The sequence below is a fragment of the Chlorocebus sabaeus genome, chromosome 1 (genome assembly GCF_047675955.1).
Source record: "Chlorocebus sabaeus isolate Y175 chromosome 1, mChlSab1.0.hap1, whole genome shotgun sequence".
Lineage (NCBI taxonomy): Eukaryota > Metazoa > Chordata > Mammalia > Primates > Cercopithecidae > Chlorocebus > Chlorocebus sabaeus.
Window position 1 is genome coordinate 55,935,707 of NC_132904.1, and position 24,305 is coordinate 55,960,011.

Below are 24,305 nucleotides of genomic sequence, written 5' to 3' on the forward strand. Positions count from 1 at the left end.
CTCGATCTCCTGACCTCGTGATCCACCTGTCTTGGCCTCCCAAAGTGCTGGGATTAGAGGTGTGAGCCACCGCACTCGGCCATGGGTCTTTCTCAGACTTTAACTTTGTGTGCCAAATAACTCAGCCTCGGTATATGGTCCTGTGCAGCAGTCATTCTCCTGACTATGAAGTGATACTCTGGGAGGGCAGTCATTAGCTAAGAGGCTTTTGGATGCAAGTAAGAAACAGCCCAATTCAAAGTGGCATAATCAATTAGGGGAATTATTGGCTCACACAGCTGAGGCCTAGAGTAGCAGCACTGCCTGCAGATAGGACTCAATACTGTCACCAAGAACCTATTTTCAGCTGGATGTGGGGGTACACGTCTGTAGTCCGAGCTCCTCGGAAGACTGAGGAAAAAGGATCCATTGAGTCCAGGAGTTTGAGGCCAGCCTGGGCAACCCTGTTTCAAAACCAACCAACCAACCAACCAACCCTCTATTTCCTTTGGTCTAGCCTCTCTTTCTCTGGGAATAGCTTCAGTCTCTCCAAAAGGCTGTCAGAAGCTCTCAGAACTATCAGCTTTCTCCTTCAGGCATAGGAAGAAAGAGAAAGCCTATATCCCAGGATTCTCAACCGAAGTCTCCAGATTCCTGCTGATTGGAGAGGTTCAGGAACACGCCCCTGCCTAACCAACCCCTGGGGCCAGACGGGGATGGAAGGGGTGACTGACACCACTCTACTCCTGGAGGTGGTACCCTGGCCTCCCTATTCCCATGGATCTGCCAACTGTAACAGAACCTGGTAGAAGCGGGGTATGGATGTGGGGGACACCTCCAAACTTGCCTGCATACCAGGAACATAACCAGTGCACAGTGACTGTCAGAGGTCTCCAAATACGAGCCCCTCCCATGAGCGGAATCTGGACTTCTGTTCCTTTGTTGCCAGTGTCCACGCCGCTGCCTCCAAATGGTCACAACACCTCTGCTCCTCAAAGGAGTCCTGCCTGTTATAGACAAACAGGCCCACACCTTTGGTTATTTTGGTTTAGACTAGGGACAAATTCTACCCTTGAGTCCCCAAGCCACCAGTGGCTCCCCCACCCCTGCCTCTAGTGTGTACAGGGAGGAGGCCTTCAGTTTCAGTGGAGGTGGCTCCTCCCTCATAGGAGTCCCCTGGGATCCTTGAGGGCTTCCCACCACCACTGACTCTTCTAGCAGTGGGGCAGCCTGAGTTTTGGAGAACTGAGGCTACGCTGGCCTTTCTCCCTCCCTCCTCCTCCTCTTCTCTCCAGAGGGAAACCTGGAGAACACCCCCTCCCCCATCATTTCCTGCCCCACCCCTGCCTCCAAAGGCTTCCTGTTGGCCTCTCTGCATGCTCAGTGCACTCACTGGCCACAGACGACAGCGTCCCCAGGCTGCACCCACAGCAACCGGCATGGCAACCAGGAGTCGGTTGTGCTGAGGCCCTGAGCCCCAACTGTCAGAAGGGGCCTGAGGCTGAGGTGGAGGCTGGGAGTTTGGGGCTGTGGGTAAGTCCTTTTGGGGTCAGACCTGTGGACTTAGCCAGGGACGGATCCTCACAGGGCTCTGGTGGGCTGCGGCGGTGCGGCTTGATCTTGGGCCCTGGTGGCAGCTGTCTCCTCTGAACGGAGCTAGAAAGAGGATAGATGGCCCTGAGAGCTCAGCTCACCTGGGGCCAGAACTAGCCTTGTAGGTGGCCGGGGAGGAGGAAGGAGGAAAAATACTAATGTAAATTGAGCTGCTGAATACGCCAGGTGCCTTCCATGAATTCTATCCCATGAATTCTATCCTGAGTGTAACTGGAGGGCAGAGGTTAAGTGAGCACACAGCCAGCAGGTTGTGAGGGAGGATTTAAAGCTGGGCTGCTCTAAACTCACAGTTCTTGCTCTTCCAATCCCTTCCCTGTTTCCTGAGTGGAGGTTCCCAAAGCAGGTGAATCAAGGAGGAAACTGTGAGAGTTTGTGGGAGCAGGTGGGGTCGTGCATGGACTCAACTGTCCCCAGAGTCAGCTAACTGCAGAGCTGAGCCCTGCCTCGCCCAGGCGGCCACCGCTGGCTTTAAGCTGCAGCTCAGGGAGTGGTGGTGCCTATTCTCAGGTGGATCCTCTGAAGGCCATGGAATCCTCCACGGGGCCCAGGATGCCTTTGCTCAAATACTGCAGCGTGGCCACAAGCCTGAAGGCCCCTGGCGGGGACGGTGCTGCTCCACTGTGGGACCTTTCCTTCACCTAGCCCTTTGCCCTCCAAGCACCCTGGCTCACCGGGCACAAGCCCCTCGCAAGGTACCTGTCTCTGCCCCTCTGGAGGAAGTGGGTGCCCCTTTCTTTTTTCCTTTGTTCTTGGCTGTTGGTGGTAGACCTTGGTGGAGAGACTTTCTTCCTGAGAAGGTGGAAAGGGGTCTTCATTGTTTGGCTTATGATTGGTGTATCTGTGTGCGGTCTGTCATTCCAGCCTACACTGTGCTCCCAGAGCCCTCCAGGGTTGATCCGGCTTTAGCAGAGTTGCAGATGCCACAGTTGGCATGAGGGAGAGAAGGCAGTTAGGGATAGCCAGTTACCAAGTTTATAGCTCATTTTACCATCAACAATGAGACTTGGCTGGGTGTGGTGGCTCACGCCTGTAATCCTAGCACTTTGGAAGTCCGAGGCAAGTGGATCACTTGAGGTCAGGAGTTCGAGACCAGTCTGACCAACATGGCGAAACCCTGTCTACTAAAAATACAAAAAAAAAAAATTGGCTGGGCATGGTGGCTTACGCCTGTAATCCAAGCACTTTGGGAGGCCAAGGCGAGTGGATCACCCAAGGTCAGGAGTTCGAGATCAGCCTGGCCAAGATGGTGAAACCTCGTCTCAATTAAATACATAAAAATTAGCCAGGCATGGTGGCAGGTGCCTGTAATCCCAGCTACTCAGGAGGCTGAGGCAGAGAATTGCTTGAACCCAGAAGGTGGAAAGGTTGCAGTGAGCTGAGATCGTGCCATTGCACTCCAGCCTGGGCAACAGAGTGAGATTCTGTCTCAAAGAAAAAAAAAAAATTAGCTGGGCGTGGTGGTGCATGCCTGTATTCCCAGCTACTTGGGAGGCTGATGCAGGAGAATTGCTTGAACTCCGCAGGCAGAGGTTGCAGTGAGCCGAGACAGCGCCATTGCACTCGAGCCTAGGGAACAGAGCGAGACTCCATCTCAAACACAAAACAAAACCAAAAAAAAAAAAAAAAAATGAGACTTGCTGTGGCACCATAGGAGAAATCAGCTAAGGGGGGGGTCTCCAGGTCCCTCTTCAGGTTCCCTCAGTACTCCTCCTTTGTCCAGGATTTTCCTAAATAGGATCCTCAGTCCGCTTTCTAAAGCGTGGATACAAGAGGCCAAAGGCACCACAGCCTATATGCACACATGGAGCGTGTCAGCTCCAGGGACTCGCATTCCTGCTGCCTGATCCATTGTGCCCATGTTAGGGACATGCCAGCTTGAATGATCCTTAATGGCTCCCTTTCGTGACTCACCCGGTGGACCATCCTGTTCAAAGCTAGAGTTAAGCATTGGACTTTAGATGCCAACAAGCACAGGAGGGAGGCTGAGGGGGACTGAGGGTAGCCCAGCATGGGCCTGCAGGAGCTCCTCAGCACGAACAGTCTGGGTGCTGTGACGGCATGTTGATGACAGCAGGAGGCAGGCAGGCCCCCTTTGTATTCAGCCTTGCCCACAAAGTAAAATGGCTTCTTCAAAAACCCAAACCCTGACTCAACAACTCCCCTAGACCAACTGGCCCTGACCACAACATTATCCGGAACTAGCATCAACTTTTTCTGTCCCACAACCCCTTAGCTCCTCTGGGTTGTCCCTGCCCAAACACTTCCTCATCCCTCTGACCCCACAGCATCAAGTGGTATTACAATTTCACACCCTTGGTATTATTACCCAAGCTTCCACGCCTCATCCTGGAATCCCACACGCCACCTTAAGATTTACCTTCCTGGCACTATTTTTTTTTCTTTTTTTTGAGACAGGGTCTCACTGTGTTGCTCTGTCACTAGGCTGGAGTACAGTGGCGCAATCTTGGCTCACCACATCCTCCGCCTCCCGGGTTCAAGTGATTCTCCCGCCTCAGCCTCCTGAGTAGCTGAGATTACAGGCGCCTGCCACCATGCCCAGCTAATTTTTGTATTTTTAGTAGAGATGGGGTTTCACCATATTGTCCAGATGGTCTTGATCTCTTGACCCCATGATCCACCCACCTCGGCCTCCCAAAGTGCTGGGATTACAGGCGTGAGCCACTGCGCCTGGCCCCTGGCGCTCTTTTCTTTTTTTGATAGGGGGTCTCACCTTGTCACCCAGGCTGGAGTGCAGTAGTGTCATTTCAGCCCACTGCAATCTCTACCTCCCAGGTTCAAGCAATCCTCCTACCTCAGCCTCCTGAGTAGCTGGGACCACAGGCTCATACTACCACACCCAGCTAATTTTTTTGTATTTTTGGTAGAGATGGGGTTTCACCATGTTGCCCAGTCTGGTCTTGAATTCCTGAGCTCAAGTGATCCATCCGCGTCAGCCTCCCAAAGTGCTAGGATTACAGGCGAGAGCCACACTTTTCCAGTCTGTTGTCTAGTGTAGGAACAAGCATTAATTAACTTGAATGTATCAAGGCAAATTACCTTTTGGTTGCCTTGAACTAACTCCCAATCCACCAAGGATGGTTCCCTTCACTGTCCTCTCCTACTGCCCCTCCCGGAGGTTTATCTTATCCTTCTGGAAGTCATAGATTGCCACTTTCCATGTGGATTTCTGTTCCACATGCCTTGTGTGCTGTGGTGCACCTCAGATGTACCTGAGAAACATGCTTCTTGATGTGTTTAGGGCTTGTTACTCTCTATCCACTAATTCCATTTGCTTTTTTCCAGGCACACCACTTCTTGCCCGTGTCTCCACATGGCCGGCCCAGCATGGCAAGGGCCTGGCTGGCTGGGAAGAGCTGGAGATGCTGCCAACACATGGGTCCTGGCAAGAAGGGAAGCAGATGGCTTTTACTACTGGGCTCAAATAAAGGCTGCTCCTGAGGCAAGTCCCTGACCCCCAGTATCTCCCTGGCATGCTCCTCTGGGTGGCCCTGTCATACCTGACATGCCTTAGCTGTGTGTGTCTAGCAGGCTGGTGTTTTGGATAAGCACAGCTCTCTCATGGCCATGTTGTAGCAGTGAACATGTAATACCACTGAGTGCGTTAGTTTGCTAGGGCTACCTAACACAGTGCCACAAACAGAGTGGCTTAAACCACAGAAATGTGTCATCTCCCATTTCTGGAGGCTGGAAGTCCAGGGCTTGGCAAGGTTGGTTCCTTCTGAGAGCTGTGAGGAAGAATCATTCCCATGCGCCGCTTCTGGCTTCTCATGGCTTGCTGGCAGGCTTTGGTGCTCCTCAGCTTATAGAGGCATCACCTTGATCTCTGTCTTTACCTTTACGGGGCTTTCTCCCTGAGTGTGTGTCTGCCCACATTTCCCCCTTTATAAGGACATCAATTACACTGGATTAGGGACCTGCCATATTCAGTCCTCATCTAATTACACTTGCAATGACCCTATTCCCAAATAAGGTCACATTCTGGGGTCTAGGACTTCAACATATGAATTTGGCAGGGGGCAAGGCATGGTGGCTCACGCCTGTAATCCCAGCGCTTTGAGAGGTGGTGGTGGGACGATTGCTTGAGGCCAGGAGTTCAAGACTGGGCAATATAGCGAGACCCTGTCTCTACAAAAAATTTAAAAATTAACAAGGCATGGTGGCACATGGCTGTAGTCCCAGCCACTTGGGAGGCTGAGGCAGGAGGATCACTTGAGCTCCAAACTGATGGCACCACTGCACTCCAGCCTGTGGGAGGAGGGTGGAGGTGGGGCACGGGACACAATTCAATGCATAACAGAGAAGAAAATGTACCTTAAAAGTACTTTGTTGAGGAAAATTCCGTGTGTTGAGTGAATACCAGCTTAAGGGAAAGAGGAACGAGATGTGTTTGCTCACATGCATGGGTGTGTGCTGGTACACAGAGAAGCATACTCCTGCCATGCTGGGGGCCAGGCCTGGCCTGTACTTCAGTGGCTACTCACTTCTTTTTTTTTTTTCTTTTTTCTTTTTTTCAGAGTCAGACTTACTTTGTGAATGTAGATTTATGAAGGGAAGACTAGTGTAAATTCTTTAAAACTATGAATTTCAGAATTTCCAATCAAAAGTCAGTTTTTGGCCTGGTGTGGTAGCTCATGCCTGTAATCCCAGCACTTTGGGAAGCCAAGAAGGGTGGATTACCTGAGGTCAGAAGTTCGAGACCAGCCTAGCCAATGTGGTGAAACTCGTCTCTACTAAATATACAAAAATTAGCCAAGCAAGGTGGTGGGCTCCTGTAGTCCCAGCTGCTTGGGAACCTGAGGCAAGAGAATCGCTTGAACCTAGGAGGCGGAGGTTGCAGTAAGCCAAGATCATGCCATTGCACTCTAGCCTGGGTGATGAGCGAAACTCCATCGGGGGGGAAAAAAAAGGTCAATTTTCAAGTAATATGTGAATTAAAATGAAATTCTAGCAAAACTTTGCTCGAATATAGTTTCTGTCCAGTGATTTGGTAAAAATAATTTATAACCAGTTTATTTCTCTTCTAAATCAGAGTACGTGAAACAGCCTGTACTTTTAAGTAGCTGCATCACTGTTCTCTCACTTTTGCTATTCACTTGCTTAGCTAACCCTTTCCTCGTCGACTATAAGGGCGGTGCTGAGGGCAGCTCTGTGGCCACAATCCCTCCTCGCCTACATGAGCCTCACAGGTGAACAACCATCCATCCCTGGTTGGTCTTGGACACGGGAGTGATGCTTCTTGGGGGTGCTGGAAGGAGGGGATTACATTGAGAAAAGGTCCAGGGAGGACCCAGGTTACTCCTGGCAATTGCAGGTCAAAAATTTGGTAGGAGGAAAGAAAACCAGGCAAAGGAAGGGAATGGAAAGGGAGAGGCAAGAAGTGTTGCCCGAGGAAGAAAGGGATTCAGGGAAGCCCAACCGTGCCACACAGCCTGCCTATCTCAGCTATGACTGGCTTGAAAGAGCATGTGCCTCATCCCTTCTTTAGGTGCCTGTCACTGTTTGGAAGGCAGTCCCTGGACCTGGTTTAGGGGCATCGTAGGGAACCTGGGTGCTCCCTCTTGTACTTTGTAATGCCAGTTCTTATTCTGAGTGTTTTCTTTCCCACAGCTGGAGAGACAGGGGGTCCTGCTTGTGGAATTTGAGGCTCCTCTTGTCACAGGCCCAAAGCTGCCAGCCCAGCAGCAGAGAGTGGTCTTAGAAGAGGATGTCATTCCTCTCTCACCATCTGTAGGATACTCACTGAGACCAGGGGACAAGGTGCTGGCACTTTGGCAGCCAGGACAACAGTAGTATGGTCCTGGCACTGTTCTTTTGGGCTTGGAGATGAGAGATCCCTGGAGAGGTAAGAGAAGCTGCTCTGACTCATCAGTCCCCAGAAGGAGCCAGGCTATAATCAGGCCAGATGAGAGAGCCAAGGGTGCGTCTACAGCTTAGGGGTTTCTAAGGCATTAAGAAGATAATTTTTACCCCCTTGCCTGCTGCTTAATCTTGAGGCAGCAACAGATGCCTCAAGATGCACACTGTATCTTTCAGATTATTAAAAAAAAAAAAATTGTAATCAGGGTAAGTGGCCTAAAACTCTATGTCTATGTTGGTTAGCTAAACCATGGTTTAGCTACTCACGACCCAGCTCTCACCAGGTCCTCCAGGGACTGGACAGTCATCTTCTGCCGGGTCAGTCAGCACCACTGTAATTCAGAGAATGACAGAATGAGGCTTCTACTGAGAATGCATTTTGGTTTTGACAAGAAAAGTGAGCCCCTGCAGGCCACTGTAGTCCAGGAGGCAGGGAGGCTCAGGCAAGTCCTCGGGAAGTGGAGGTAAGTATGATGCAGGTGAAGGATGTTCCTGGCAGGCTCTCCACGGAGAGGTGCATGTGAGGAGCCAGGCAGCCAGAGCACAGGGGCCAGGCTGAAGCTCTGCCTTTGCCTGTGTGGATAGGAGAGGCTTTATCCCACGATTAGGAAGTGGAAGCTACTTGGGAGGCTGAGGCAGGAGGAGGGCTTGAGCCTGGGAGGTTGAGGCTGCAGTGAGCTATCACTGTGCCACTGCACTCCAGCCTGAGCCAGACCCTGTCTCAAAAAAAAAAAAAAAAGGTAATTGATAATTATAACAAAATTTTGCCATTTTTTGTTATGTAGCATCAAAGGAAGAAGAAATCACTGTTCATTTCTGGAATGGCAAAGCCGCTAAAGTGCCCCTAGGTGGGGTCCAGTCAGTGTCCCTGGCCATCTGGAAGAAGGCTGTGGAGAGGCTGCACAAGTCTTTCATCAGGGAGCACCCCAGGCCCCTTCACTGGTCCCATGCTGCTCTCTGCTGGGGCCAATCACTGGGCACATCACTAACGAGCTTCCTTCGGGCACTCCATTCCTGTGCCCTCTCTGCCACCCTCATGCCTGCTGCCAGCTGCTGTGCCAGGGCTGCCTCTGTGGCTGCCCCCCATGTGGCACCACTTGGTGGCCTCTAACCAGGACCTCAGAAGTCACAGCCAGAGAACTTCCAGAGTTGGAGCCCCCAGCACAGCTTTTGCCCCTGGAAGGTCCTAAAGAGGAAAAAGTAGCAACGCACGCTCCCCTGGCTGTTTCCTCCTCCTCCTCCTCCTGTGAACAAGACGATGTGGAGAATGATCTGGAGATGGGCCCTCCCCAGAGACTGATGGTAAACAGTGCAGTCAACACAGATCCCATCCTTCTTGAGACTCCTTTGAGGCAGAGTGGCCTCTGCCAGCCTGAGTGGAGGTATTGGAGGAGAAACGGGCCTGAGCCACGCCCTGGGAAGCCAGGTATGCCAGGGGAGTGGGCTTGCCTTCTAAGGCAGGGGCTGGGGCCCCGGCTCCCTTCCCTCCCACATGTCCCTTAGGAAGCTGATGCACGTGTCCACTCTGTTGGGACTACAGTAATCCTTGGGAGTCTGGTCATGCTGAAGGGGAGTCTGGTCATGCTGAAGAGGAGGCTGTGGGAAAAGGGAAATAGCAGGTTTCCATTTTAGCTATGAGGCCCACAGGAGCAGAAGGATGAACTGATCTTTGTGCTAAGGTTGCATCCCTATTTAATGCCTGCCTTTTTCTTTCTTCACTAGTCTCTACTGACAGGGCACTGCCATTGTCTGTTTTTAGCCCTCTCCTTTTTTCTTGGAGGCCTTGGTTTTTCTCTAGATGAACAGTACAAATGCCTCCTGGTGTTGATGAGAGTTGATGCACTGAAGCATAGAAACTGGTCTTAAGCATTGGTCATGAGGCCCCACTCTCCTGCTGGGCCCCTCAGTAAGTCAGCGGGGAGGACCTGGGCACTGTGATATGCTTCTTATCCCTCATGGCCAACAGGAAAGCCGTGTCCTGTTGCTGCTGGCAGTCTGCAGCCAGCCCCACACTGCATCACCTCCAGCTGAGAACTGTGTGGCGGGCCCTGCTAGGTTCCGGGAGCCCATTCTATCTAAATTCCCAGTGGAGCCCGGAAAGAGCAGAAGCCTGTTAGAGCTGTGTGAAGGAGGTGGCCCTTGACAAGATTCTGGGGGTCCTGGGGTCACTGAACATATCTGGGGCAGGGAGGCTGTGAGGTGAAGGAACACCATTGCTAAGGGCTTAGATCTCTAGGCACTGCCCACACTGGGACCCACTAGGGTTCCCTGGTTGAAACCATAGCCCTATTTCTAGCACAGTCACTGAGCCAGAAGGACTGCTTAGCCCATGAGAGTTTTTTGTTGTTGTTGTTTGTTTGTTTTTTTGAGACAGTCTCACTCTGTTGCCCAGGCAGGAGTGCAGTGGCATGATTTTGGCTCACTGCAACCTCTGCCTCCCAGGTTTCTCATGCCTCAGCCTCCCCAGTAGCTGGGATTATAGGTGCATGCCACCATGCCTGGCTAACTTTTGTATTTTTAGTGGAGATGGGGTTTCGCCATGTTGGCCAGGCAGGTCTCCAACCCCTGGCCCAAGTGATCTGCCTGCCTCAGCCTCCCAAAGCGCTGGGATTACAGGCATGAACCATCAAGCTGGCACCAATGAAGATTTCAATCTTGCCCCAGGGGTAACGACTTTATTAGTGTTTGGTTCCAGAAAGTTGAGAAATTGTTTGTAATGAGAAGCTTTCCTGGTGACTCCTCTGAACCCCTGGGCTTTGGGAGGGGAGGGGTATGTCTGCTGCACTTGAATTTTATATGAGGATTTTCCCCCTATATCTCAGAGACCCAGCTGTGCTCGTCCTCCACTCTCCAGGAGGAAACTTTATATTGAAAATATAAAATGGGGAGGTGGGTCCCAGGCTTCTGTGAAATGGGTTACTCCAATCTTGCAATGGCAAGCCTTGGCAGCAGCCACTCAGAAATGGTGATTTCGCCGGGTGCAGTGGCTCACCCAGCACTTTGGGAGGCCAAAGCGGGGGCAGATCACTTGCAGTCAGGGGTTTGAGACTAGCCTGACCAACAAAGTGAAACCCCGTCTCTACTAAAAATACAAAAATTAGCCAGGCGCTGTGATGCACGTCTGTAATCCCAGCTAGTTGGGAGGCTGAGGTACCAGAATCAGTTGAACCCTGGAGGCAGAGGTTCCAGTGAGCCACTACATTCCAGCCTGGGTGACACAGTGAGACTCTGTCTCCAAAAAAAAAAAAAAAAAAAAAGAAAGAAAGAAAGAAATGCCAGTTTCTTTCTCCATTTGAAAGAAATGCAGCTATGGAGAATTTAGCATGCAAACACTAGAGTTTGGCACCATTTTCTTTATGTTATCACTTGTAGAGAGGGCATAAAGAAAATGGTACCAAACTCTAGCGTTTTCATGCTAAATTTTCCATAGCTCCCAATGCCTCTTGCTCCAGCAGAGCCTGGAGAAAGAAAAGCTGTACCTACCCAACAGAAAAGGGTCTGTGGGGAGCAACTGAGACAATACCAAGCCCAGCATAGGGGAGAGGGACAACCAGAGGGGCCATGGGGGCCAGAGATGCCCTAGGTACCACATCTGTGTTCCTATTGCTGTGGCTTGCTCCATAGCAATCTCTAGAAGGGTTCCAAACCTGATTAAGTACAAACAAATTTCCCCTGGCCCTAAGTTTACACAGCTCTTACTGCTACTGCCCGAAGCCTACACCTACAGTCTCTCTCCATCACCACATTTAAACAGATCCACTCCAAAGTTATTTTCTCCCCCGAAATAAATTCTAATAATCGACTATAAAGAACTATAGTATCTTCAGGTAGTTGGCCCAGCTTTCCCGTTAAATACTGGATCTTGTGTTATGCTCTAGGGAGAGTTCCTGGGGCTGACCCGTGAGCATCGTCAGCATGTTCCCAAATATATAGAGAGCATGCCCGAGAGGGGGTGTGGAGACATGGCCATCCCCAGCCTTTACCCCACACGTGGGACTGCCTGTCACAGCTCACTAGTTAAGAGAAGCACAGAAAACCACATGTGGGTCAGGGCTGAAACAAGGCAAATACCAGCGCTTTGCTTTTCTCCCCTCCAGGTTTTGTATCTTTTAAAGGAAATATGCTGTTTTGCTTCTCCTAAACATGCTTGATGTTTAATCAGTTCCTGCTCTCAGGACTCGATATCCGTTCCGTCGAGTGCTGATGCTCGACACTCAATTTTGAGCTTTGCCTCTCACAAAAGCTCTTGCATAGGTTTCTCTGTCCTCCACACTTTCCCTTACTTTCAGTTACAGGCAGTGAGAGGTTACAGTTAGATTCTAACAGTCCTAGGGAGGCCAGATTGTCAGCTGCTGGCAAGGAGGTGCTTTCTGCCTCCTTTGCTTATAACTGAAACAGGATTCAATCTGTAGTTGTAAAAGAAACATAAAAAGCGTTCCTTCCCTTTTAGATTGGTCTATTCCTCAGGAAGTCACATCTCCCATTATTTTTGTTTTGCCCTATTATTTTTATTTTTATTTTTAGAGACAAGGTCTCACTATGTCACCCAGGCTGGAGTGCAGTGGCATGATCATAGCTCACTACAGCCTCAAACTCCTGGGCTCAAGCAATCCTCCCGCCTCAGCCTCCCAAATAGTTGAGACTACAGGTGTGCACTAATGCACCCAGTTCAATTTCTTAAAACTTGTTTTTCCATCAGCTTGTAGTCTCTTCTTTATGGTCCATGTTATCAGTGATCAGTGAAGGTGTCGAAGCTCCTTTAACTGGTGGCAGTCAGTTACCTTTACTTGCCCTAATGGCAGTTTAGAAAACACATCCAATAACTTCTTCACTACTCCAAATCTTGGGTATCAAGTAATGTTTCCCAAAAGCATAAGGGCTAGAAATGATAAAAAATTTTTTCTCTAAAAATAGAAAACATTACATGGACACATTGCATGATGGTAAAATAGGCCAAGTGTAGTGGCTTACACCTGTAATCGCAACACTTTGGGAGGCTGAGGCTGGAGGATTGCTTGAGCCCAGGAGTTCAAGACCAGCTGGGCAACATAGCGAGACCCTGTTCCTATAAAAAACTAAAAAATTAGCTGAGCATGGTGGTGTGCGCTTGTGGTCCGAGCTACTGGGGGCTGTAGTGAAGAGGGGGTGGCAGGTGGGAGGATGGCTTGAGCCCGGGTGGTCAAGGCTGCTGTGAGCTATGATCATGCCACTGCATTCCAGCCTGGGTGATATAGCAAGACCCTGTCTCAAATACATAATAAATGAAAAGAAAACAATGCTGTGAGCTTACAGATACTTCAGTGATCCTTGTTTTAGTTCTACTTATCCCATCAAAATGGTGGCATATTCAACCTAAGTAATTGACTTTTGGGTTTAGGAACAAGAAATTCCAACACCTGGAAAGAAGAAAAGGATCACAAACAGCAGAGAGCACAAACTGTAGTACTGGGGACTACCACGGAGCTGGTCTTGAAGGCAACCAACACGAAGCCACCGCAGACCCCGCCAGGGGAAGCTGAACACAGAAAGCAGAGTCAGAGCCTTGCAATAGGTCCATGGATCAAGAATTCCCCTTAGACTAAGAGCCCTGAGAATCTAGGTAAAGCAGAATGGCTGGAAAGGGGCTTCCTAAGGACTTCTCACATGGGTCTTAGACTTTTTGGGTCACATCCGCTTTGAGAACAGTAAAACCTATGACCCCTTGTCCCAGAAAAATGTACATACCCTCAATTTTGCATGTAATTTCAGAATGCTTATGGAACCTATGAATTTAATCACAGGCTTCTTGGGGGTGCAAGGATCCCCATTTAAATGACCCTCTGTTCTATGGTATTGGGTAGGGGTCTGCTTTATTAGGCCCTCTGAATATGGAGTCTATTCCTCACTAACAATGGTAATATAGCTCTACTTAAAACTTCATTTCCATCATATAAAATACTGGCACCTTTCCCAAGGAAAGGTGGAAAAGTTTGTGTTCAAAACGAGAGAACCAGGCAATGAAACTGGGAGATGTCACAGTACTGCTGTGGCAGCTTCAAGACGTTTGGGACACAGCAATGATTTTTTTTTGTTTTTTGAGACAGGATCTCACTCTGTCACTCAGGCTGGAACGCAGTGGCATAATCATGGCTCACTACAGCCTTGAACTCCTGGGCTGAAGTGAGCCTCCCATCTGAGTCTCCTGAGTAGCTAGGACCTGAGTAACTAGGCACATGCCACCACACCTGACTAAACTTTTTACTTTTTGTAGAGATAGGGTCTCACTGTGTTGCCCAGGCTGGTCTTGATTACTGGGCTCAAGTGATTCTCCTGCCTTAACTTCCCAAAACGTTGAGATTACAGGTATGAGCCACCACACTCAGCACATCAATGACTTTTTAAAATCAGTGACTTTTGAATAAAATTACAGTCAGCATAACAATCTATGGATTTTTTCCCCTTTTATAGGTAAAGAATAAACATGTATAACATGAGGAGAGTTATACAGAGTGCCTGACAAGGCCTTCAACGGAAGGAGGCAGAGGACAGGCCACAGGTAACAGTCAAATAACCAGCAGTATCTCCACCCCACGAAGACCTCCCTGCAGATAAGCAGCAGGAAGGCACCTGTTGTGAGGGGTATAGGAGTGTGGGGGTCCTGCCCTGGGGGTCCCTGCCAGGGCCCTGGTGAGACTGCTTTAAGATGCCTCTTCCATGGAAGAGAGGGTCAGCCTGCTTTGGGCAAATGTGTCCACAGCCACTCTGCCACCTTTCCATAAAGCCTACAGTTGTACATGAGTGACATTTTTGTTTTACCTCTCAATAAAAATGAATTCTCTTCATTTCCAGTCTCTTTATTATCATAATTAACCTCTACTTGGAAAGCAAGCAGTAAAACCTGTTCAGAGAGCGAATCATATTACTTTCAGGCAAACAAGCATGGACGACTTCTACACCTCAAGTTAAAAAAGGCACTGAAAAAGACAGACTCCAGTTCCTGGGAAGGCTGACCCAGTCAGCATTAAAAACAGGATTAATGTATAGCTATCAAGAGAATCATACAGTGGCTTTATTCTTACTACTTAAAAAAAGGTGATGTGAAGGCAGTGATGGTCAACATCACACAGGGAAGACCAGGTCCACACTTTGTCCAGAATCAACTGCTACCACATGAGTCTTCTTGGTTAAGTCATTTGAGCCCACAGTGACAGAATAGGTCCCTGGATATACTTCTATGTAGAGGTCCTTAGAAATGTTCTCAGCCTAGAAGGAAAAGAGGATATTAGCAGTTTAGAGATTTTATACCCCACTGCCACCATGGCCCCCCAGCAGGCTACCTGTGCATGCAGAGGTGTGATGGAATGAAGTGCTAATGTGGGAGACAGGTCCTGCTTTCAAGGCTCAGCCTGCTCACGTACAACACTGTCATTTTGGTAGGTCTCAGCCTTTCCTTATTTCTAGAACTGTGATAATACCTCCCAAATAAGCATGTGAAAATGCTCTGTAAATGCTAAAGTGTTACAGGAACATGAAGGATTATAAAAAGAACACTCTACTTGGAGTTAGGCAGAGGGAAAGGCTAGAGGCCACTGTTTTGGGGATCAGAAGTAGACAGTGGCACTTAGCACAGATGAGCAGTAATGGCAAGGTAATCGGGAGTGATGAGAGCCATTCTTTTAAACTGTGCTTTGCTAAGTTCACTATTAGGAAGTTGATAGGCATTTCTTTTGTCCTAAAGCTCAAAACAATTTGAGTGGATTCCATTTTGTCACTGAAGCAGCAATTCAGCTGGCTGACAAAACTTTCCCTTGGAGGACTGGTTCTCCCAGAGTACAAAGCATTGGAAGCCAGAGTTAATAGAAAGATTTTTATTTAGAGCCGAACTGAGTACAATCAGTCTTCCAAGGGTAGACTTCACTCATGGCTGGGAGGCAGGTTACATCAGGTGTGCAGACAGAGGATGGGTCTCAGTTCAAATGACAAAAGGACAAAGTCACAAACCAAAAAAGAGCCTGTAATTAAGGGCCAGATTGACAGCTGGGATGCCACTACATGTTTGCTTAATGCTGAGACGGGGTCACAGGCAAAAGCTGTAGATTCCACTACCACACACAGGAAAAGCCAAACTACTGGCCAGCAAATTGCACTCAGAGGAATAAATGATCATGTTTACATTTTTATGAAATTTCCTCTATTCCTCCTACCTTGCAGATGGATTTGAAGTCAAGTTTTTCCAAAGCTGTTTAATGTTGTATTCTTGCATGCCTGTCCAGTTACTGCAAAATTGGAAGTCTATAATCCTTTAACTGATGTAAATGTGTATAACAATGTCATTAACTATTTATTGGTTGTCAACCATGTAAATAGAAGTCACTTTTAGAAAATATGGTTGTATCAGAATTGCAGAAAGCCAAGGATGCTTCATTTGCACACAAGGAGACATAGAGGTAAGGTTGGCATGTGGCTGTAGAACTCCAACACCGTGGAACATCAGTATTACCAAAAGTCAGCAAGTGTTGAGAGGCGTCTAAGCCTTAACAACTTATATTTGTACTAGAAGCAGAATATTCTGAATTGTTAATAACTCTAGTATAATCCAAATCCTGACTAGTAGCAAACTGTATACAAACAAAAAGTAAGAAATGTATTGCGGCACCGTGCTGGATGAAGTTCCTTTCCTCAGAATTCTAGCCCTTCCAAGTTCCAAAAAGGATCCCCTGGCTTCATGAACTAATGAGTACTTTACCTTAAAAATGAAAAACTCATTATATGTTTTTACAGAGAAACATTTGTGGAAAATGAGAACAAATGCCTTCAATTGTTGTGGAACCTGATCTCACCAAATGTGTATGTTTCGGAATTTCAGCAATGGTTTTCACTTTGTTAGCAGGAGGATCGTGCCCCTCCTGCTGCTTGAACAGATGGTGGAATTCCAGCAGGACCCAGTGCCAGCTCAGCTGAGCTGTAGGTAGGAACCGAGATGTGAATACTTCACATTCTTTCCAACCACAACTATGAGTTCAGGCACAAAGAGTATCCCTGAAGCTTTGAGTGAAGGAAGAATACCAAGAAAACCCAGTTTTACACTGAACCAAAATTTTGTGCACTCCCTTCTTAGGTGTAAGAACATCTCAACTTAAAAATACTATAGACCCAATTCAAATAGCCCTCTAAGAACCATGTCAACTGGTTCATGGAGTTGTAATGGTGGTGAAACCCAGTGCATAAGCAGTTCTGTACTCACAGGCTGGGATGCCTCTGGAGCACACTCTGATATTTGATAGATGCCTCCAGGACCAAGGGATGTCTTTTTTCTGTCTTTTCTCTGAAGAGACAAGTAGAACACTGATTTGTGCCCAAACTTTCACTTTTGGATTGTAAAGAGAAGTTTTCTTCTACCTTATGAGGAGTTAGTAATTGTTCTGTCAGCTTTTTCTAAGTTGTCATCTAAGTCATTAAGGCATTTTTAAGTGAATTCTGTAAGGTATTTTTAGTCAGATGTTTATTATAATTTTCATCCTTACATGGGCTTTGGAATCAGACACACCTGAGTTTAAGTCCTATCTCTGCTATTTACTAAGAGAGATTAACTTCTCTTGAGCCTTGGTTTTCCAGTCTGTAACATGGGACTCTTGGATTGCAGGGAAAATTTAAAATGCAAAAGTGACACTTAGGCTCTCAATACATTCTCTTCTGTGCTTCTTCTAGGAGTAGGGGTGGTCCTAGAAGGCAACAGGCTGACTGATAAAGCCAATTTCCCTTAGAGGGAACTTACATTTTAAAAGGAGAGTTGGGAATGACTCTTCCCCACAGGTACCTAAGTACACCCTTTAGGGTCAGGTGCACTTAGGTGAGAGTTCAGGCTAGGCCAGAAAAGGGGGCTCAGGACTCAAGCTCTGGCACACCTCCCAGGCCAGGGGAGCTGTGTGGGAGGTGCTTCAAGTGTACACTCAGCCCCTGCTCATGTCCCTGTGTCCACTCTCCAATCCTTGTCCTAAACTTCCTCCCTCTAACACCCCAAAATGGCTGACAGACCAAAGAAGTCAAGAATCCAACTTAGACTCCGGAATCAACTCTGGACTTCAGTTTGCTATCTTTGAGTACAAGCAGGTAGTTTAAAACAAAAGCAAAAACCTAGTCTCCTCAGAAACCACCACCACCACCACCTCCTCCTTTGAATCAGTTCAATAAACAGAATCTTTGGCTTCCCCAGAATGACATGTGGTAAAAGGTAAGTTTGTAGTGAGGGGCCCATAATTGTTACTACCTTTACAAAAAAGTATTTTGTTAAACGAGACCCCCGTCACCACACTTCCCTTGTACTTTCTTTTTAAAAATTATGAAAGACATGGGCCAGGCACGGTGGCTGACGCCTGTAATCCTAGCATTTTGGGAGGCTGAGGCAGGCAGATCACCTGAGATCAGGAGTTCAAGACCAGCCTGGCCAACACAGTGAAACTCTGTCTCTATTAAAAATACAAAAATGGGCCGGACGTGATGGCTCATGCCTGTAATCCCAGCACCTTTGGGAGGCCGAGGTGGGCAGATCACAAGGTCAGGAGATCAAGACCATCCTGGCTAACACGGTGGAAGCCTGTCTCCACTAAAAATACAAAAAATTAGCCAGGCGTGGTGGCTGGCGCCTGTAGTCCCAGCTACTCGGGAGACTGAGGCAGGAGAATGGCATGAACCCGGGAGGTGGAGCTTGCAGTGAACCGAGATTGTGCCACTGCACTCCAGCCTGGGCAATAGAGCGAGACTCCGTCTCAACAACAACAAAAAAACAAAAATACAAAAATTAGCTGGGCGTGGTGGCAGGTGTTCGCAGTCCCAGTTACTTGGGAGGCTGAGGCAGGAGAATTGTCTGAACCTGGGAGGCAGAGGTTGCAGTGAGCCACGATTGTACCACTGCACTCCACATTGGGTGACAGTGAGACTCCCTCTCAAAAAAATAAAATAAAATAAAATAAAAAATTACCAAAGACATGACAGTTATCACCTTACAGTAAAAAATGTAATTATTAAAAATCTTTTCCCCCAGCCTGGACAACATGGCAAAACCCCATCTCTATTAAAAACATTAAAAATTAGCTGGGTGTGGTGGCATGCACCTGTAGTCCCAGCTACTTGGGAGGCTGAGGTGGGAGGATCACCTGAGCCCAGGAAGTCAAGGCTGCAGTAAGCCATGATTGCTCCACTGCACTCTAGTCTGGGTGACAGAGTAAGACCCTGTCTCAAAAAAAAAAAAAAAAAAAAAAAAAAAAAAAAAAAAAAAAAAAAAAATCCTATCCCTAGATGTAGAAGAGGATATTTGGAGCTCTTTTTTTAAAAAAATACAGAAAGGGTCTATGTTGCCCAGAATAGAGTGCAGGGGTTAGTCACAGGGGCGATCATTGCATGCAACATGTTCCAGGCTTGGAAGCTCTTTTCTTTAAACCTGGCCGAGAATCCCATGGCCCAGGACTGCAGGTTCACCTAAAGATCCTACAGTGGCATCAATCTTATATTTTTGACAACCTCCTATTTCATGTTCATTGCTGTAAGTTCTCTAAGGTTATGAATTTATACATTTATGTTAAGCCCTGTAATGCCAAGTCACACTGGCATCCAGTAACACAAAGTCTAGCAAGGGCTCTTGAATATAGGGTGTCATATCTTGGTAGACTGAAGGCATGGTGCCGGACAGTTGAGTACACTTACGTGACCATTCCCTATGTCCGAGCACATGTACAGCTTCGACTTGCCTCTGTGATAACGATAGACATGGGTTGCCCCTCCTTCCTCTGGCACAGATGAATAATATTTCTAGAGAAGTAATGTCAAAGATGTTAGCTAACCAAATTGTCTTGTCAAATTTTCAAAAAACCCTGATATTTGGGCAAAGTACGGTTGAGGAGGGAGGCAGGAGAGCAAAGGTGAATTACCTGCCCTCCTGACAGGCCTCTGAAGTCATGCAACAAACATTAGCCCACCCAAAGTGGCTGCAGAGAAAGAAATGCATTTGGCATCCTCGTGCTGCCACCTGCTGCCTCTGTAGGGCAAGAACGCTGGCTAACTAAGGTAGGCAGGACCATGCTCTCTGCCAGGTTAAACAAATTTCACATCTTTGCCCCCATGTCCAATGCACATATCCTTTCATTTCCTCCCCTAAAAAATGTGGATGAACAGTTCCATGTTTATTGTCTAAGTCTCAGACAAGGACATGGGAAGAGACGGGTACATTTTCTTGAAATTTAGAAACACAGCAGGAAATGAAACATAAACCCAAGAGCTCTGCAGCCCTTTTCTCTGTGCTTCCCGTGCGCAGGGGAGCGGAGGGAGAAGTCTCTAATTTAAGAAGAATCTTCCAAAAGATCGGAAAACAGTTACACTTCTCTTGACTGCTTCCTTCCTACCCCTCAAAGTTAGCCTTAGACTTGCCCTTGATAATGACTAATGATGAGGACATCACAGCCCTGCTTGTTTTGAACACAGGGTAGGGACACTGTCTAAAACACATGTGACCAGAAGAATGAGAAGCTGGGGAAAGCACTTGAGGACATAGACCTAAAGATGTGTTTTAGTAGCTGCTTCAAACTGTGGAGGCAAACCCAGTACACAATTCTTAATTCTATCTCTAGAAAGCCAAGGGGTTCTGAGGCTCCATTTCATAACAGAGACTTGAACTGAAGCATGAACAGAAAACCAAAATGAAGAACAGCAATTTGCTAAACCTTAAACGAAAGACAAATATTATTGCTTTTACTGAACCATGAACCAAGGGTTTAATCACTTTACAGTAGAGCTGAAGCTACTGATTTTTCTAAAACCACTGAACAATACAAATAAGATAAAAATATTCCCTGAACTATTCCTCACTGGTTGGAGTCCTATTCTTGGAGTCAGGGATTCTTACAAAAGATGTAGAAAGATTAGAGTGTTTTGAGACCTTAACATATGAAACTGAAAAGCAGGGCAGAAACAAGGTATTCTCTTCCATCTCCCTTGTGGATCAGCCTCCTTACAACCATGTAGGACTCACGAAGTGTTAAGGTTGCATGAGGCCAGAGTCTGCTGTAATTCCTAGAAGACAGTGCCTTCCATGCAGGTAATTTCCTTGAATGTTTTCTGGCCTGCCTTCAACCTTCCCCGAGTATCGAAAGATGACTTGGCTGGTTATGGTGGCTCATGCCTGTAATCCCAACACTTTGGGAGGCCAAGGTGTGCAGATCACTTGAGGACAGGGGTTCGAGAGCAGCCTGGCCAACATGGTGAAGCCCCGTCTCTACCAAAAATACAAAAATTAGCCAGGCATGGTGGCACACGCCTGTAGTCCCAGCTACTGGGGAAGCTGAGGCAGGAAACTTGCTTGAACCAGGAGGCCAGGAGGCAGGGGTTGCAGTAAGCCAAGATTGAGCCACTGTACTCCAGCCTGGGTGATGGAGTGAGACTGTCTCAATTAAAAAAAAAAAAAAAAAAAAAAGGCCAGGTGCGGTGGCTCACCTCTGTAATCCCAGCACTTTGGGAGGCAGAGGTGGGCAGATCATGAGGTCACGAGATCAAGACCATCCTGACTAACACAGTGAAACCCCATCTCTACTGAAAATTACCAAAAAAAAAAAAAAAATTTGCTGGGTGTGGTGGCAGGCGCCTATAGTCCCAGCTACTAGGAAGGGTAAGGCAGGAGAATGGCATGAACCCAGGAGGTGGAGCTTGAAGCGAGCCGAGACTGCGCCACCGCACTCCAGCCTGGGTGACAGAGCAAGACTCTGTCTCAAATAAATAAATAAATAAATAAATAAAATAAAATAAAAATAAATAAACCCTAATATTTAACTTACTTGCTATGGAATTCAGCAAATAAGCTATTTCCCCCCCCACTAGACTGAAAGATCACTGAGGGCAGAAGACCTTTTCTGACTTTTCATAGCTATATTGTCAACTACAGAGTTAGGCATTCGATAAACATTTGTTTAGTGAATTCTAACTTGGATTTACCCCCTGGTTTAAGTCCTTGACTGTTTACAATCTGACCATGAAGGCTGGGCAGGAGAAACAGGTAGTCTCCAGATTCTCCCTAAATTCCAGAAGGATCCCCATTGTGGTCCATTAGCAGGTGATGGGACATAGCTTTGGTTCACACCAACTTACCCCACACTGACTTGAAGTATAGTCCATGAATTCAGCCATTGTTCTGAAGGAAGCACTAAGGGTTGGGGGCCTCTCTTCTCTCTATTTGAATAAATGGCACGTCACAGGTTAGATCTAGGATTCCCTACTGGAGAATAAAGCCATTTCGGAAATAGCCTCCTTTTTACTTTTCGAAAGGCTCTGCAAGTTTATGTCAGAAAGAACGATGTTACTGAGAAAGAATTCCAACTCTAAAAGATAGACATGCAATTTATCCAGGACCTAAGAGATAGGTTTGCAGGCTTTCCAGGCTTTCCTCTATTATCAGGTGACAGCTGTAAGTTTTTTTTTTTTTTCTGAGACGGAGGTTTCCCTCTTGTTGCCCAGGCTGGAGTGCAATGGCATGATCTCGGCTCACCGCAACCTCCGCCTCTCGGATTCAAGTCATTCTCCTGCCTCAGCCTCTCTAGTACCTGGGATTACAGGAATGCGCCACCATGCCCGGCTAATTTTGTATTTTTAGTAGAGACGGGGTTTCTCCATGTTGGTCAGGCGGTCTCGAACTCCCGACCTCAGGTGATCCGCCGCCTCGGCCTCCCAAAATTCTGGGATTACAGGCGTGAGCCACCGCGCCCGGCCTTTTTTTTTTTTTTTTTTAAGTAACCAACCAGGGCTGAACACTACCGTTATTCTACAGCTACCCAACAAGAACCTGTCAAATGTAAAGAGTTTTGAAAGGACTTTTTCATTCATTGTCCTGATCCTTTCCAGCTTCCGCTAAGGGGAGGTTTCCTCAGGTGCTTCTGCGCTGCGCGCCCCTGGCTCCCAGCGGGCTACCGCGGTGCGAATGACTGGGGCGGTCCCCGGCACGGCGACCCTCACCTCTCCCGGGAAAACGCGCTGCGGGCCGGCTGCCGGCTGTCTCTCTAGGTGGGGCGCCTCCCGGGCAAGGACCCCCATGCAGCCTTTGGGACGCTCCAGGGCATGCCAGTCCACCGCTCTCCTCTTGGCCCGCTCCAGCACTTCTAGAGCCAGCCTTGCTGAGCGCTGCAGGGAACGTCGGTCCACCCCATTCAGCGCTGCGGCCGCCAAACAGTTGTCCATGGCTCCCTGAGTGGGCACATAACGTACAAACGCCGGCGGGTCAGCTGGGCCGCCGCAACCCTGCTCCAAATCCGGGTGGGAGCCCCAGCCTCGACCTCCCTGGAGACCACCGCTCCTGGTCCGCCCCCAACGCAAACTCCAGCGGGAGCCTAGCCAGGACAAGGCCTAGCGCGCCCACCCCTTCCATTTCCATCTGCCCCTTCCGCTACTCAGGGAACCCCCTCACCCGGCTCACTCGTCAAGGCGCATGCGCGCAGCGCTATCCTAGGAGGCGGGACGAGGCCTGGCGCTCCCGGCGGCGCCGGCGCAGTAGGGCCATTGGCGGAAGGCGCGGGAGGCGGGGAGGCGGGGCGGCGGGGCGGCGGGGCGGCGGGGCGGCGGGGCGGCGGGGCGGCGGGGCTGCCAAACACGCCTTCTGCGCCGCGGCCGTGGCGTCTGCGCGCGGGTTGCCTTGTTAACTGTTGAGCGCTGGAGGCGGGGCGCCGGTAGCTGGGAGCCGGGGGCCGGGGGCTGGGGACCGAGTTGAGCCAGCCTCCCAGGACATCTGTCTGCGCTGTCGGAGGAATCCCTGGGTGTGGGGCTGGCCCTTAGAGGGCTACTGCGCTGCTTAAGTTGATGGACCTGGGGTATAAAGGCAGGTGGTCTCCTGTTGGGCTAAAAAATTATGGGGTACCAGCTAGGTAGGCAACATCGGGAGAACCCGTGTCCACACACACACACTCTAACCAGGAGTGGTTATGGGGTACCAGCTAGGTAGGCAACATCGCGAGAACCCGTGTCCACACACACACACACACACACACACTCACACTAACCAGGAGTGGTTATGGGGTACCAGCTAGGTAGGCAACATAGCGAGAACCTGTGTCCACACACACACACAGTAGGAGGAGTGGTGGCGCGCATCTGTAGTCCCAGTTACTCGGAAGGGTCGAGGTGGGAGAATCGCTTGAACCCAGGAAGCGGAGGTTGCAGTGAGACAAGATCGCGCCACTGCACTCCAGCCTGGGCGACAGAGCGAGACTCCGTCTCAGAAACATCATGGGGAACAAGGCAAGTGCCTCCAGCGCCTCTTTCTGCTTGGTCTACATTTTGGGGTGTCGCTACTTTTGTTTGAGGAGGTGATTAGGCCAAACTGTGTGGCTGCCAAGGTGGCCTTTGGAGAAGGGAACAGCTCGGGATGGAGGCGAGACGGAGGTGGGGTTGTCTGCAGATGTTCCTGGCCCCCGGGGCAGAGGGCGCCTGAGGAGTTGTAGGGTCTCTTATAATCCCTTACTGCAGCTTTCTCACCCCTCCAGGGTTAAGTACGGATTCACACATTTTTGGAGACCTGTTCTCTTGGGGTCTGACTCCATCTTTCAGGAAGGCTGCATCATGTTTAAGTAAGGAACTGTGAATGCTTACTTAAACCATGTTTAAGTGAGGACCTGTCACTCCACTCCGCTGGTTATTTGATAGGAGATACAACACAGGCTGTCACTGCTAATTAGTGACTCAGCCGCACCACCCAGCGCACAGCAAAGCGCTGATGCTTAGGAAGGTCCCCTTTGAAGGACACGCTCAGTGGGGGTCACTTTAAGGGACACAAAGAAATCCTCCTTTAAGTCTCCTCTGTGGTTCATGAAACAGCAAAGAAAGAAACC

The 24,305-nt window shown here is 48.7% G+C and overlaps 2 protein-coding genes across 7 annotated transcripts; one reads left to right on the forward strand and one right to left on the reverse strand.

The window, feature by feature from the left end:
• The first annotated feature begins 1,386 nt into the window (after nt 1–1,386).
• On the forward strand, nt 1,387–14,006 carry C1H11orf16 (chromosome 1 C11orf16 homolog). Its single transcript, XM_008007484.3, is given in 8 exon segments — nt 1,387–1,512; nt 2,101–2,285; nt 4,897–5,053; nt 7,222–7,456; nt 8,256–8,411; nt 8,414–8,896; nt 12,848–13,069; nt 13,918–14,006. Coding segments are annotated over 6 exon segments (1,398 nt in total). The 5' UTR covers nt 1,387–1,512; nt 2,101–2,118; the 3' UTR covers nt 13,048–13,069; nt 13,918–14,006.
• Nucleotides 14,007–14,287: 281 nt separating this feature from the next.
• On the reverse strand, nt 14,288–22,969 carry AKIP1 (A-kinase interacting protein 1). Of its 6 annotated transcripts, XM_037999742.2 has the most exons (6): nt 22,889–22,969; nt 22,441–22,668; nt 21,580–21,660; nt 19,150–19,254; nt 16,694–16,774; nt 14,288–14,712 (listed from the first exon to the last, which is right to left on the reverse strand). In XM_037999742.2, exons 2-6 carry the CDS (start codon nt 22,660–22,662, stop codon nt 14,569–14,571), a joined length of 633 nt encoding a protein of 210 aa, XP_037855670.1. In that variant the 5' UTR covers nt 22,663–22,668; nt 22,889–22,969; the 3' UTR covers nt 14,288–14,568. The 6 variants fall into 6 exon arrangements, with proteins under 6 accessions (XP_037855670.1, XP_037855671.1, XP_037855672.1 ...); XM_037999743.2 differs by lacking the exon at nt 21,580–21,660; XM_037999744.2 differs by lacking the exon at nt 16,694–16,774.
• Nucleotides 22,970–24,305: the final 1,336 nt, after the last annotated feature.